This window comes from Ascidia mentula, chromosome 3, assembly GCF_947561715.1.
Source record: "Ascidia mentula chromosome 3, kaAscMent1.1, whole genome shotgun sequence".
NCBI classification, from domain to species: Eukaryota; Metazoa; Chordata; class Ascidiacea; order Phlebobranchia; family Ascidiidae; genus Ascidia; species Ascidia mentula.
This window is the reverse complement of record NC_138568.1, coordinates 5,827,959-5,843,907: the sequence shown is the minus strand read 5'-3', so window position 1 is coordinate 5,843,907 and position 15,949 is coordinate 5,827,959. Positions and strand designations below refer to the sequence as shown.

General features: G+C 39.4%; 2 protein-coding genes across 2 annotated transcripts; one reads left to right on the top strand and one right to left on the bottom strand.

Moving 5' to 3' along the window:
* The first annotated feature begins 5,416 nt into the window (after nt 1–5,416).
* Nucleotides 5,417–6,821, top strand: LOC145894830 (uncharacterized). The gene is made up of 3 exons (XM_082983480.1): nt 5,417–5,942; nt 6,037–6,355; nt 6,548–6,821. The coding sequence occupies exons 1-3, from the start codon at nt 5,439–5,441 to the stop codon at nt 6,814–6,816; spliced, it is 1,092 nt and encodes a 363-aa protein (XP_082839606.1). The 5' UTR covers nt 5,417–5,438; the 3' UTR covers nt 6,817–6,821.
* Nucleotides 6,822–11,813: 4,992 nt separating this feature from the next.
* Nucleotides 11,814–15,161, bottom strand: LOC145894316 (general transcription factor IIE subunit 1-like). Its single transcript, XM_082982862.1, has 10 exons — nt 15,063–15,161; nt 14,655–14,745; nt 14,417–14,512; nt 14,269–14,343; nt 14,071–14,200; nt 13,477–13,559; nt 13,204–13,322; nt 12,936–13,074; nt 12,427–12,546; nt 11,814–12,323 (listed from the first exon to the last, which is right to left on the bottom strand). Exons 1-10 carry the CDS (start codon nt 15,119–15,121, stop codon nt 12,051–12,053), a joined length of 1,185 nt encoding a protein of 394 aa, XP_082838988.1. The 5' UTR covers nt 15,122–15,161; the 3' UTR covers nt 11,814–12,050.
* Between the last annotated feature and the right edge of the window lie 788 nt (nt 15,162–15,949).

Here is a 15,949-nt window from a genome sequence, read left to right as displayed (position 1 = left end):
AATGGATCTCCTTTAGGTTTGTTGGCAGTGAAAGCTACACAACCGGACAGTTACCAAGTATATTTAGAGCGTGTTAAAAACGATTCACTTCTTAAAACTATTTTTGAGATGGAAACTGAAAAACTGAAAGACATCAATCCACGTCAAAGGCACTTGTATGAATCTATCCTGTTTTTGCTACGGCCAAGTAACAGAGAAGGCGAAATGGTAATGAGAAGATGGAATGCAGTGCGTTGCATTTCTTTATACCACCACGGTAACATTCCTAGAATATTGGTAAGCAGAGTTATGCATTACATGAGAACCAACGACAGAAACGTTGACATTTGCGCTTTACTCAATGCGGAGGAGTCGAAAGATTTCATAACAACGTACGAGAACTACGGCATGTGCAAAACTTCCGAGAACAAAACGACATTGACTTTTCACGAAGTGGTTTTCACAGCATTACGACTGGGGCAACAAGCAGAACTTAAAGAGTCTCATCGCTTGGCAACAATAGCCTTGGCGAGCGTTGTGTGCAAAGATGTGAGGAGGAAAGAAGACGCTCAGTTTATGAAGGGAACATTGACTCATACACTGTCCATTCTCACCTGGCAAGTACCACAACAACCCGACATATTGTTCCAGTTGTGTCGCGCCCACCTCTACGAAGTAACTGGCGTGTTGCTTGGCTTTATACAAAATCCAGACGACGAGGTCTCAGAAGCTGAACTATACTTAAGAAATGCCCTAGAAATATGGCTTGAGGTGGCGTCAAATTCCAATGTTGGCATTTTAACGATTGATGATGTAATCAAACCAACAGATTCTACTGAAAGCGCAAACAGAAGGGCAAATCTTGTAGTCGAGAGACTTGCAAACGCCGGAAAATGCTTGTTTGGCACCCACTTCGATATTGAAACATTCATTTCCGTTGTTTTACACCCTCAATCGAACCCAAACGTTGTCTCCTCCCTGAACAAATATGTCAAAAATCAAGTCCCAGTTGAGGCAAAGGAACTTCGAAAGATTCGCAGGAAGGAATCGTCGCTTTTCCTCTGTGAAGAAAAACTTCACGAAACATATCTGGCTGAAAGAGTTGCATCGATATTGCACACGATGAGTGGTTTGCTCTTCTACCACGACGGTAAGATTACATCGGAGAGAAGAACAAGATTTCTTTGGTTTTCAACAATCTCTTTCACAATATGTGAAAAAGTTCGTGACAAATTCCAAATATCACCATTATTTTTGCGCTTAATTGCTGGTGGTTCGGTCCATTTGCGGTTGAAAGGCCTCAAAAATTTTAACTGCACTCAAAGACGCGACATTCTTCTGGAATCTAAGAGATTTGTCGAAGAGAAACTCTTGAACAAAGATTCATACGACACGTTGTTTTACGAACATGGAATTTCAATGCGCGTGGACACAGACAAAATCGACTCGCTTAAACACAAGTGCGCCATCTTACGCATCAACACGAAGCTAATGGCTCTCGATGCAATAGATGATGCCCAAGCGCATAAGGCAGACGAAATTTGTCAGGAACTACATGACGAAGCCAACGCCAACCTGGAATGGGGCCGTTCAATCGAGTGTATGGTTTGGTGTGGAAAGTACTGGGCTTCGAAAAAGCAGTTCGTGAAAGCTTTGGATTCCTTTGAAGAGATCATGCAACAAGCGACAATTAAAAGTTCAGCGGACGCATTTAGGTGGTACCCCTGGGCTTGTTACAACCACGCGAGGGCAGTGTTGAGAGGAAATGCCACTGGTCGTGCAGCTATAAGTAAAGATCACTGCCAAAACGCACTCAAACTGCGTGCATCGATCCCCAAGGAACTTGTTGCTAAACTGGACCAATGTGTGAGCCGGCTGGAAAACATTATCCACTAACTCGATCGACAGTTTTTCTCAAAATGCTTCGTTCACTTGCATCGACCCAATAAGTCAATACCCTTTTTGTGGTATATTCCAGGTAACCTTGGTTGAAAAGGAATCTTATTGCCTTGATTCTAAACCAGGGTATCTTAAAATGGGGGCGCGCCCCTCAGCGGGGCGTGAAAGGTAGGTCAGGCGGCGGAAATTTTCAGAATACCTGTCTAGCGACCAATCAGTACTCTATTTGTCGATGTTTAGAGCAGTGATGGTTCGTGTAAATTAGAGCAGTGATGATTCGCGAAATTTGTTCTTTACTCTTTTTATATATATACACAGTATCTAATCCTCTTTTATTTTCGACAACTCATTTGTGTAAAAGTGACTTTTCTGCACTTGTGCGTGTGAAGACAAAAGCACGCAGCAACTCGACTGTGCATCCACTAAACCACGTAAAAAAAACACCTTTGCTTTGGTTTGTTATCTTTGATTGTATTCGTAGTTACAACGCACTGTATTATCTATTTTCTTTTGCCGATTTTTCGCATACAATTTTAACTTCGATTACCCTTGAACTATATTAATTTTCGCAAGACACAGTATTTTTCCATTTTTGCCACGTCCCGTAACACTCTAATATTTGTACCACAATCTGTGCGATAGGTGTCGATTGACTTGTGGTATCGGAATGCTGGAGTTTTTCGACGTCCAGCTGTACGAAGTGATTTTGACGTATATAGTGAGGTATTGCTCGACAACCGCAATAAAGTTTCGAATGCCTAAACTGTTCTGTGGTGGTCCCAAATGAAGCAGAAATTAACTGGCAAAACTTCATGGCAATGTCCAGAATTAGTATCTTTCAAATCAGAAACACCGATCAATCGAGGCTGAAAAACCTCGACAACATCCAAAGATTTTTGGTGCTGCAGATTCGTATCACAAAGGTCGCAATTGAATTCGTCGAAAACGTCACAATTTCAACGAGATGCCTGTTGAGGGTACTTAGTTTGAATGCCTGTTCGATGACCGTATTTTAACTCCACTCAGCAGATGTGGCGGATTACACCTAGTCTGATGTCCTCGAACATTTTTGCAAATAATGAGGTTGTGCATGTTGCCTACTTGAAACTAAATCATAAATATTTGATTCGTTGGTTGGTGATTTGCGGATTTATAGAATAACCATGACATTTGTAATTTACGGAATGCTACTTCTTTCCCTAAGTAAATGTGGTTTTGCACCTATTCTGTGTTGAACTACGGTTTACATAAACTCCTAAATATTAACTGATTATATAATTGCTGCATATACGGCGGAACATATTGACACAGTAAGAAATAATATGCACCCTCAAGCACAAAACTCTTGTCCTCAGTTTTTGTATATCTGTTAAAACGATATTTTGTAGGCTTCGTTTGTAGCTGCATTTCATTTTATCGCTCCAAAGCTGGAAAAGAATAAAACGGCAAGTGAGTCACAAACACGAAACTGCATTGGACCTGAACCTTCATTCTGCATCTGAATTGTTTCTTTTATTTTGGTTGCAAGGAAACCACACCAACACCAATGCTTTTCTTTGGCATAAACATTCTGATGTTTGGAGCGATCATCTTGTGACGCAATCTTGGTTTAATAAAAGGGTGAAGCAATAACCAACCACGAAAGATTGTCCATAGTCACACTGAGCTGCACTAATGAGAACTAAAGATCGAAACAGTTGTCATCTATATGCAGCTCAAAAAAGAAATTTGTTTGTTGTGTAGTGCAGGGCGAATGCTCGATTTAAAGCATTGATGTGAAGCAAATGACATAAGACAGTGATTCCCAACCTTTTTGTGGTTGCGTACCACTTGGAGGTAAAACAATTTCGACGCGTACCACCTAGTTGAGTGTTACAAAGTAACCTAGGGGATGAAGTAACAAACATTTTGAGATCACTTACAATTTGTTTAATTCGAATTGCATGCGCAAATTACGGAAAGGTGCTCGCGTACCACGTGGAATGTCGTCGCATACCACCGATTGGGAAACACTGACGTAAGAGGGTGACGAATGTTGTGTTTGTCGGCATCAATAAATCTTTTTTATTTTCCTCACACTATGCAAGTCTTGTTTTGTAATATAGAATAATGAGGGTAAACTACGTTCCAGCAGATAATATGCTGGTACATGACTTAAAATAGGATACCCCTGCTGTTAGAGGGTTGGAAATGGGGAACTAATGAACACGGTCACTAGCATACGAAGAACAATACCTCTACGATAGCAAAACACTTTTGTGTTCCGCAGACAAGCGTATCCTATCCCATGTCGTTCAGGTGAACTGATATTTGACCCATGTAAATACCTGCGGTCGTACAGTAAAGGGAAATGTACAAGCGGTCGGTAATAGTTTCTCTGTATAGCCGGAAAGATTTGGTAAAGTTTTGGAATCATAGTTTTATTTGGACAATCTTACGAATAGCTAAACTGACCACATTTGTTAAGGCAGAAAGCAACATTCATTCAAACACATGTTTGCTATGTGACGATGCTGCAGAGAAAGTGCTGACTACCGTTGATTTTAATTGTGGTTAAAAAAATAACTTCTTATATTGTTAATTTTTTCCTATATTGTGCCTATTGTCTGATGGAGCTACACTATAGTATGTTCTCTTAGCATACATTTTGTATTCTGATAGCATTCCGGTTAATTTATCCTTCATTTATGAACGCCACCAAAAGCCATTGTACCATAATTATTTGGCTTCACTTGGTTGAGTCAACCACAGACGAATGAGCATGAACCGGAACGCTTCATTCCACACTTCAGGGCCTTTGACAAAGTAAGCTTAAATGCTTGCTTGAACAGTTGATTTAGAGGTTCAGTGTACAGCTTTTGTCATTGAACAAATATGTTGTGATAAATAAATTACCTACGCATTAAGAGACATACAATAATAGAAACGTATGACAGCATATAACGCCCTTCTAATGCAGTGGTGAATGAGTGCTGGGTGTTCAGCTTGATTATTGGTTTAGTAACTCATCAGTAGCCATGGGCAAACCCTCTCGAGGCTGCGACTGATTGCAACCAGACGAAGATTGTATTTGTAACTGACTCTACCCAACAAAGTCAATATTATTGTATTTAAATACAACAATATTGACTTTGTTGTAGATCCAGTATTTGTATGTGCTGGTGCATTTATTCTTTGAATTTCTGCGTTGATTCATACACTGTCCAGAATGTTTGCATAGAACTTCCGTGAAAAATTCTTGGTTGCAATTCTCTTTCAATGCCTATAGTTCTGTATTGCTAGCTGTATAGATCAGGAGTAGTTGTATATTTTATAACCAGAAAGCTAATGAGAATATGATGCAAACAGAGCTTAGTTCAGGCATGTGAACCGTTATGTATAGGATCGAATGTGTACAATGACAAAGGACTTGCAAATGTACTGAGACAGACATTATGTAAATGAAGCTTTAACTGGCGATTACAGCATTTACTTTTTGTTTACTGTAGAATAAAAATTTAGGCAAAGTCTTACATCATTGCTGCAAAAACTTGGCGAACTACATCGCCCTAGCTGCGAAAATGGGTAAGAAACATTTAAAACCTAACGCAAGTGTTGTTAAACGATTAAAGACGGCACAGTCCTCTGATGGCCTGGATGATATTGAACGGCCCGTTGGTTCGGCTAAAGGTTTGCATAACGTCAGTGACGAAGAAACACGACTACAAAATGATGTTGGAGAGTCAAGTTTATCCCAAGACCTGGATAACGTAGCCGTGGCATCTCAATCCAATTCAACAGTACTGGGTGAAGTTGAACCACATCCAAATTTATCTCCAGAGCTTGCAAATGTTGTATCTCATCAGCCAAGTTTAGCACATGGACTGAATGCAGATGTACCCCAAGCAAATTTAGGCTATGTAGCAACACAACCAAGTCAAACCCAGAGTCAGGGTGGAGTTGTACCCCATCCAAACTTTACTCATGAACTTGGAAATTTCGCACAAGGAAGTTTAACCCGGGGTGTCAGTGATATTGAACATCGCCCTACATCAGGGCCTCTTGAAGAGAGACATTTTGAAGTGGTAAGAATTTTTTTTATTTCTAAAAACTGCTGATATTAATGAGGAATTAATGAGACCTGTTTATATTTGTACACAAACTTTTTATCCTGCTCAGGTTTTACCCTCAGCTGGTGAGCAAGCACCTAACTTTGGAGATACAAATATTCACACAACGGGACCAGTGTATAACGCACCTGTTGAAATACATGTTCATCAACACCGGCAACTAATTGTTCAACAAGTACCCCAACAGCCTCATTGTTCATGGCAATCACCTCACTCAATATCAGCTTGTGAACAAACCCGACCACACAGCACACAACCAACATTACCTGTCCTCTCCCAGACACCAGCGGTTCCTATACAATGTACGGTTCCTTCACAACTAATTCATCCATCTAACAGTGCTGCAACTGATTTTTCTGCTTCTGCAGGTTGGACGTACATAAAAAATTATATTTTGTTGACTAATAATTTTAAACTGATATGGTCACCGTATAGCTTTTGCAAAAATGTGAGAAAAAACAATGAGGAAAATTTTTTTCGCTAAAAAGTTACGTCGACTAGATGTGGGCAACATATTCTGCGGTAAAACGAAAGTCCAATATTATTATTGCACTTTATAGGTTCCACTCCGAGGGTATCTAAAGCAACGTCAGTCGATAACGTGGGCCGAGTAACGTCTAAGTTCATCGAAAGTACATCTTATTCCCATGCCAAGCAGCAGCAAAAAGAAAGGACAATTTCGGTGCTTCACCTACAGGGGATGCCAGGTTCGGGAAAGTCCGAAATAGTTCAGAAGTTGGGCAGGGAATTTCCTTATGGCTCAGATGGCCCTGTAGCAAAATGCACATCGAATGTAGTGATAAGAAACACGACATTAAGGTACAATTGAAAAAGCTGTTGGAGTCTATGGTAGAAAACTTTTTGTTGCTAGTTTACGAAAGTATCATTGATACTGCCTTAGAGGGGCTTATGGACAGCAGATGTCAGCAGTTCGTTAGTATACTGGCAACGTGTGAGTTTCCAATTCTAATTATCATTGAAGATCCCAAGACAGATGATAGAGAAATGCTAAATAATTTCTTATCTTTTGTGAGCGAAGTCGGAGAGCGAAATGTCAAACTTCACGTTTATGTAACTTCGCATTCCAAAAACACATGTTGTGTCAACGAGTCTGACCGCTTTTCTGTCCAAGAAATCCGAGGCTTTGAGATCGACGAAGGCCTGCGCTTTCTTGGATTGCAGGCATCTGCTGATCAAGATGAAAAAGAGGCAGCAATTCAGGTGATTGCAAGAATAAATGGATCTCCGTTGGGTTTGTTGGCAGTGAAAGCTACACAACCAGACAGTTATCAAGTATATTTGGAGCGCGTGAAAATGAGTCACTTCTTAAAACTATTTTTGAGAAGGAAACTGAAAAACTTAAAGACATCAATCCACGTCTAAGGCACTTGTATGAATCTATCCTGTTTTTGCTACGGCCAAGTAACAGAGAAAGCGAAATGGTAATGAGAAGATGGAATGCCGTGCGTTGCATTTCTTTATACCATCACGGAAACATTCCTAGAATATTCGTAAGCAGAGTTATGCACTACATGAGAACCAACGACAGCAACGTTGACAAGTGCGCTTTACTCAATACGGAGGAGTCGAAAGATTTCATAACAACGTATGAGAACTACGGCATGTGCAAAACTTCCGACGACAAAACAACATTGACTTTTCACGAAGTGATTTTCACGGCTGTGCGGTTGGGACAAAAGACGGATTTTGAAAACGCTGATCGCTTGGCAACAATAGCCTTAGCCAGTGTTGTAAGAAAGGATCTCAGAAAAAAAGAGGACGCCATGTTTATGAAGGGAACAATGCCTCATATACTGTCCGTTCTTAACCGAAAAGTGCCACAACAACCCGACATATTATTCCAGTTGTGTCGCGCCCACCTTCACGAAGTAATTGGTGTGATGCTTGGCTTTATGCAAAATCCAGACGACGAAGTTTCAGATGCTGAGATCAACTTAATTAATGCGCTAGAAGCATGGCTTAGCGTTGTGTCAAGTTCCACTCCTGACATTATAACCATTGATGATGTAATCAAACCAACAGATTCTACTGAAATTGCAAAAGAAAGGGCAAGTCTTATAGTCGAGAGACTAGCAAACGCCGGAAAATGCTTGTTTGGCACCCACTTCGATATTGAAACATTCATTTCCGTTGTCTTACACCCTCAATCGAACACAAACGTTGTCTCCTACTTGAACAAATATGTCAAAAACCAAGTCCCAGTTGAGGCAAAGGAACTTCGAAAGATTCGCAGGAAGGAATCGTCGCTTTTCCTCTGTGAAGAAAAACTTCACGAAACTTATCTGGCTGAAAGAGTTGCATCGATATTGCACACGATGAGTGGTTTGCTGTTCCACCACGACGGCAAGATTACATCCGAGAGAAGAACAAGATTTCTTTGGTTTTCAACAATCTCTTTCACAATATGTGAAAAAGTTCGTGAAAAATTCAAAATATCACCTTTATTTTTGCACCTCACTGCTGGTGCTTCCGCCCATTTGAGGATGAAAGGTCTCAAAAATTTTAACTGCACTCAAAGACGCGACATTCTCATGGAATCTAAGAGATTTGTCGAAGAGAAACTCTTGATCAAAGATTCATACGACACGTTGTTTTACGAACATGGAATTTCAATGCGCGTGGATGCGGAAAAATTTGACGCCATAAAACACAAATGCGCCATTGTTCGCATAAACACCAGGCTCGTGGCTCTCCATGCAATAGATGATGCCCAAGCGCATAAGGCAGACGATATTTGTCAGGAACTACATGACGAATCCAACGCCAACGTGGAATGGGGCCGTTCAATCGAGTGTATGGTTTGGTGTGGAAAGTACTGGGCTTCAACAAAGCAATATGTGAGAGCATTGGATTCCTTTGAAGAAGCTATGCAGCCCGCGGCGATTAAAAGCTCAGCCGACGCATTTAGGTGGTTCCCATGGGCTTGTTACAACCACGCGAGGGCAGTGTTGAGCGGGAATGAATCTGATCGTGCCGCTGCAAGCAAAGTTCAGTGCGAAAAAGCACTTAAAGTTCGGTCCACAATACCGAAGGATCTCACTGCAAACCTGGATGACTGCTTGAGCAGATTAGAACAAGTCATTGCATGTAATTAAGAGTTTGTTTCATTTGCATTGTCATATTTACTTGCACTGGCCCATGCTCTGTAAATACCGCAGTACACAAATACCCTCAGTGCCTCTTTAGCTGTGACTAACATGGTGTTAACAAAAGCAGAACCACAAACAGCAGGAATCCTAAAGCACTGGTCTCACTTCGAAACAACTTGCGGATTGTCGGTTGCAGCCATATAGCCATTATATACAGGCCTTCACTCTGGGCACTGGCGGCACTGGTGTATCGCGGTATTCAAAGGATTCCGCTTCATTTATGTTTATTGCTGTGTTGTGCTTTTCATGTCGCTTGTATCGGCTTCTTTGCACAAAAACACAAAGGCTTCTTTGATTTTTGGTGGTTATTTGGTGTATCCTGTGGCCATGGCAAGGGTAGAACCCTATTACTCTGGTAACAAAATATGCGATGTAACTTTTCTCACATAATTAAATAAACACACGCCATAAGCACATTCAAACGTATGTTTATTCCGGACGAAATTAAAAGCAAGGCAAAACAGCCATGACACGGACCGCTTGACTCCAACCAGGAAAGTCCATTTCTATCACGTGTGAGCAACAACCAATCAGCATTAAGCGCTTATTCAGTCATGCATGTCCTCCTATCGCCTTTGTCCAATTTCAATGTACTGCTGTTCTTCCTGAGAACAAATTCATTGCCATACTCTTCCATCTCTTCCTATGTGTATGGTTGCCCAGTAACCATCACCATGGCTTCAACGTCAACACGAATACAATTATAGAAAGATCGAACCTGATATCGTACTCGTAAGGTAACATTCTATAATCACAATAGCAATCGTCAGGATAAAAGTAATTTCATTGGGTACACATCTGGTCTGTGAAATGCAACGTGATATTGCGTTTAAATTATTCTGCTCACTCTGTTCAACTCAATTAGCTTGTACCTCTTGTTTAATGTATGCTAAGCTTGCTAATTATTACTTTAACATGACATAATTGGACTGCTAATATACACAACATTTTTATTTTCACGCCTTAGTTTCCAAAAAGTACAATTATGACAACATTTTGCAACGTATACAATGCCAATAAAACAAAAGTGTTTTCATAATTCCTAAAAATACATCAATCACTAAGCATATTAGATGTATTGTTTTCTGCCATGTTTGTCCATTTCACTTTCTTCAGAATTACGAGTTGGCGGAAAAGTTTTGTTGACTGTTTTGAGAGATTTGATTAACATTCAACTCACTCAATTCCACATTCTGACGGTTGGCTGTATCGTTTGGTTTCGTGGCAACATCTCTTTGACTTGCATCAGACGTAATGCAGGCGACCTTCGATCTGCTTTTGAATTCGATCATTGCAAAGGGAAAAAGACGTTTCTTGTAATCCGGAAACGAAAAGAGCAGAGTCAGAATGTTTCCCACTGTACAAAGTTGAATAATGCCTGCGAAAACCGCTTCCGACAACCAATCCCATTCCGCAACTTTAGGCTTTAGATATAGCAATACCATAACTTTACAAATGTCAAGTACAAAACAAAACGTAGCAAAACGTACACAACGCTTGTAAACTTCGTCGATCCCACTCAAATGTCCAAAGTATTTGATTAATGGCAGAAAAAGAAGAATGACCAACCCAAACTGGAAAATATACATCCCCGCAGTAAAGACAATCCCAAGTACCATAACATTATCATCCGTCACACACAGGTCTTTTTGTACAAATATAGATCGAGACAGAAGAGTTCCAATGATTTGGATGAGAAGGAACAGAGTCAGTCCCCAGAAAATGATTCTGCTGCAAACCTTTGCCCTTTTGACCCACGTCGCTGCCGATCTAACGTTAGTGTACGTTGTATTAAGTCGAACTAAAAGAGATAGATAAATGACATAAACTGAGGTTGCGATGCAAATAATTGCAGTGTTTGCGAGCCATGTGCAAAGAGTGTCGCTCATGGGCCTTAAAGTCAGAATCAGGCTCATGGGGAAAACCGCGGCCAAAAGAAGTATGCACGATGCGGTGCAAAGACGGTTGTTCAACTTTAAACAATTTTGTCTGGTGTATATTTGGTAGATAAAAGAAGCCAAGGAAAGATACGATAGAATCACAAGCAAGGATCCTGCAATCAGCCATTCGATGACGATGTTAAGTTTGTCTCGAACTTCAGTGGTTTGCTCAGTCATCGTAGTGTTGTTTGACATCAGTCAAGTTAACAAACAAACTTTTAATTTGTTGAATAAAATCCTGAAAAACATATATGCCGTAAATCAGATATTTGAGCAAATAACTTCCTTTTTAAACACTAAAACAATATTCTATTGATTCTGCACAATTTTTAAGCTATACGTCTACACTATGAAGCCTTTTTGTATCATTTGGACTTAAAATTTCAACAAATGCACAAAAAGCATTTTCCAGGTCATTATTAAACCCTAACCTGATTCTATTTTACATAATGCGCATATTTTGTGAAAAGTGCTGATGGCAATGGTTCTTTTTTGTGTACCCTTGTCAGTATTGCGCAATATGCCAACTCGACGTCACGTTCAGCTCATATTACAAATCCTGTGCAAACCGGTTTCAATCGATAATTATAAATATAATAAGCAAAGTGGAGTCAATAATATGAATTGTGTATAAGCTGCATACAGATGGCCACTGTCTAACTCTAGACCTACAAGGTCTCATCAGTGCAGTTTTTAGTGGTTATTTGGTGGAACATGTGACCTTAGCGGGGGTAAATTCCTATTACCCTGGTAGTAACAAAAGATGCGATGTAACTTCTCTAATTAACACACGCAAAAAAAACATATTCAAATGTTTGTTTATACCGGACGAAAGTAAAAGCAAGGCAAAATCTTCCAGTGCAAAACAGCTATGACACGGACCGCTCGACTCCAACCAGGAAAATCCATTTCTTTCATGTGTGAGTAGCAACCAATCAGTATTAAGCGCTTATTCAGTCATGCATGTCCTCATATCGCCTTTGTCCAATTTCAATGTACTGCTGTTTTTCCTGAGGCGTCATAAGGCTGATAAGTTCATTGCCACGTTCTTCCACCTCTTCGTAGGTGTATGGTTGCCCAGCAACCGTCACCATTGCTTCGTCGTCGACGTCTTCAAACTCGTCGTCCGAACCTTCGCTTTCCGCTCCTCCGGCGGCCCTGTGGGATGGATGAGCGTGGTGTGGCTTTCGAGAAGGTTGGGAGGACCCTTCTTGTACTAGAAGCGTCTGACGGAAATTAAGGGATCAAATAGTTACTTTGTAATCAGTCACCAACACGCATACAATAACAGAAAGATTGGCTTCAAGACGTTAATATGACGTCACAAACCTGCATGACTTCGTCGTTAAGCTTGTGGTCGGACGGGCCCGTTTTCTCAGGAGACATTAGGCCTTCTTTTGATGACGTCACCGCACTTGTAACCGTACTTTCAGACAACCACAATGGAACCTGAAGGAAAGTTTTACTCCGTAAGTTAGTATTTTGAGCAAAATTGCTTTGCAGCGTATCGCTAAAATGAGAAGCAGCAAGCCTTGGAATTACGTCAGCAGATTTTATTGTGAAAATTTGATTTCGCTTATCTAAACTGCCATAAGCATCGTCAGTTTCTTATTATTCTATTGAATAAGAACCTGACGATGCTTAAGGCAACTTAGATAAGGAAATCGAATTTTCACAACAAAATCTGCTGACGTAAATCCGAGGTTTGTTGCTTCATTATATTCCCGAACTAAAATAATTTGCTGTCGCAGATAAATAAACAATGCCTAACCGAGGGCTAGATCCCTCTACAGCTATAAAGCAAGTCCTAAAAATGAGAAGCATTTAATTGATCTCACCTCTTTTACCACATGCTCCTCCTTTTTCTCGCCCATGTTAATCACCACCTCCTGTTCATGACCAAAATCCACAGCGGCCCTCCCGGTCGACCAGTGGTCGCCATCTTTAGACTTGCCGCCTTTACTTACTCTAGGACCACTGGAATAACAAAAAAAATTTTTTCGTTTTACTGTTTACGGAACACTTTCGCATTGAACAGTTATATACTTCCACTAAACAGAATGTGCATGTTGTTTGTTACGATAAACCACAATAAAAAAAACTTACTTTGGATGTAAGTGAGGTATGTGGGTGGGTTTAGGTTCGAGGACATCTTCGGACAAGGTGATATTTTCCACTTCACGCAGAAGTTTGTACACAGGCTCCATTTGCTCATTAAATTTTGCCTAGAAAAAGAATTCAAGCAAAACATCCATGTAATTTTTAATTGAGGCTCAAGCAAAAAAATTGGTTGAAAGAAAGAAACAAGACATTAATTTATCATATTTGACAAACCATTTCCAAAATGAACTTTCCAACTCGATTTCTTTGAGCCCTTACCTGTGACACCCTTAGTTCTTGTTCTTGATGTGCTTCCTTATCTTCAACAACTTCAGTTCTGCAGAATGTGCAGTTTAAAGTCCCTGTTTATAAAATACACATGGTTTGTTCACATTTACAACATAACTTCCAACAAAATTAAAAGGCATCTAGATGGTTGCTATGATAAAACCACATCCATATGGCACGTTGTTTTGTTGATGCTGAAAATATACAAATCTGACAGATACAATTTTAAGAAGCAATTAAAGTTTCCTAAAAAAGACTAGTATTCCATATCCAAAGAATTGTGGTCTTATTGCATCATAATCCTATATTTGTTTACACCAGGTTTCACATGTGGAAGGCTACTAAATTTTCCCAAACAATATTATTTTTGCTGCTGATTTTTTCACGAGTAATGTTGTGGTCTCTTGGTGTCGACAGAGTTTATTAAATTAGGCCCAGTGTTCCACAGCCCTAAATGAGTGGAGAAGTTCTGCTTTATTAAGTGACAATGGTGTGGTGAATTTGTTAAAACATGTTGGACATTGTATAGCAAACACCATAGACTAAAATGAGTTGCCTGAAACTGCAGTTCTATATTCATATTACCAAACATAGGGTCAACAAGTTGGTTAATCTCAAGGTCGCTATAGGTGTTGTGGCAAGTTGGGCATTTGAAGGAAGGTCGGTTGGTTGTGTCGCGTTCCATTGTTTCAATACGCTTGTGCATATGATGTAGCTGTTGAAAAATGATTCACAATCACTTACGAGTTTATTCAGGTAACATTTTGCTTGACTTGACCTAACCTTGTATTTAATCACATTGGCAATGCTTCTGTAATTGATGTAGTAATAATAATGTCTTGTAACTTTGCCATCATCCTGAAAATATAATGATTGCACATTTATATAAAATTTTTCTCAAACATTATGGATTAAACTGATATTTTCTTACCTGGGTTTCTACATAGGCCCTTGATTTGAGGAATTTATCATTCTTGAGTTGATTAATCACACTTCTTAGTTGCTTCTTATCAAACTTCAGCAACTCCTTAAAAATAACACTGTCATTCAAATATCACTCAGAACTCTGGTTATTTGAAATCTAGTTTGTTAAGTAGAGTTATAATTTTGCATTACTGTGTTAAAAGTTATTGTACAGTTAAATCATTTTTTGAATTTCACTCACATACCTGAATGTCTTCTTCTTTAACACATGCATTTCTAACCAGAACATCTATAGTCAGTGCATGTTCAATGCCATAGAAACCTCGAACTGTGCATCTGTATGTAAAACATCAAGGTCTTAGTACATACCAACTATCAAGGATATTCAGGTTCCAACTTCACGTCATCAATTGGTCTGATGTCACAATGCTTCGAGTACAAATTCACTGAAAATGCATTGACTTAAATGTTTTCTTAATAAAACATGTGTAGCACAGTGGTAAATCCATTTGCAGGAAAAATGTGTACAAGTAACAACTAAGTTTGATAATTTAAACCAATGCACTTTCAGTCAATCTTTACCTGCAGCATAGTGACGTCAGGCCTATTGTTGAAAAGGAATCATGAATAGGTAAAGTAGATATAGTATTTACCGAACAAGCCTTTGCAAAGCGTCAGGCACTTCTCGTAAAACGTCTGGGTCGTCATCCATGATTGACACACTTTTTACTAGACTGAAAACTAATTTTATGCGCACTGGAAAGAAAAATACACAAATGCATCATACGCGAATTTACCACTTAAACGCACACAACCGACAAAAAATTCTCACATGAACTTAAACACAAAAGTGTGTAAACAGTTTCATCGTGGTTTCATAGTTCTTTACCATTCATTCGACCAACATTTAACCTTTTTTATAGTGATGCACCGAAACAGCATTTTTTTTGTTCGGCAAAAACCGAATAAACCGAAACTAATTTTAGTATCCATCTCTTTAAACGTAATATATTTAAACAAAACACGTGCTGGATTGGATCTCATCCTATACCATACAGCTTTTTATTGGCACTTGAAGAATAACCTCGACTGCTGTACCAACTGCTCAAATTGATTTTCATCATTTCAGTGACAACAAACAAATAAAACGAACACAATCGTATAGGATGAACAATGATCTATACTAAACTTTTATTGTCGTTGAATGCAGTAAAAAAGTTTCGGTTTCTGCAGAAATTGGAAAAATATTCGGCCGAAACTGATTAATTATAAAGACCTTAGTTTCGGCCGAATAAATTCGGCAAACCGAACTTTCGTTGCATTCCTACTGTTTTATGTATTTTTATATCTTTAGTCATGAACGGACTTCCAAATATTTCGTTAAAGTACAATTTGCGTAAACATGGGGAATCACCGATAAACTATAGAAATAACTGCTAATCTGATCAATTTCATATCCTATGCAAACATATGATATTTGTACCTCCCATTTATTTATTAAAGTATAGTTTGCAGTAGAATATTGCCAAAATTTTGAAAT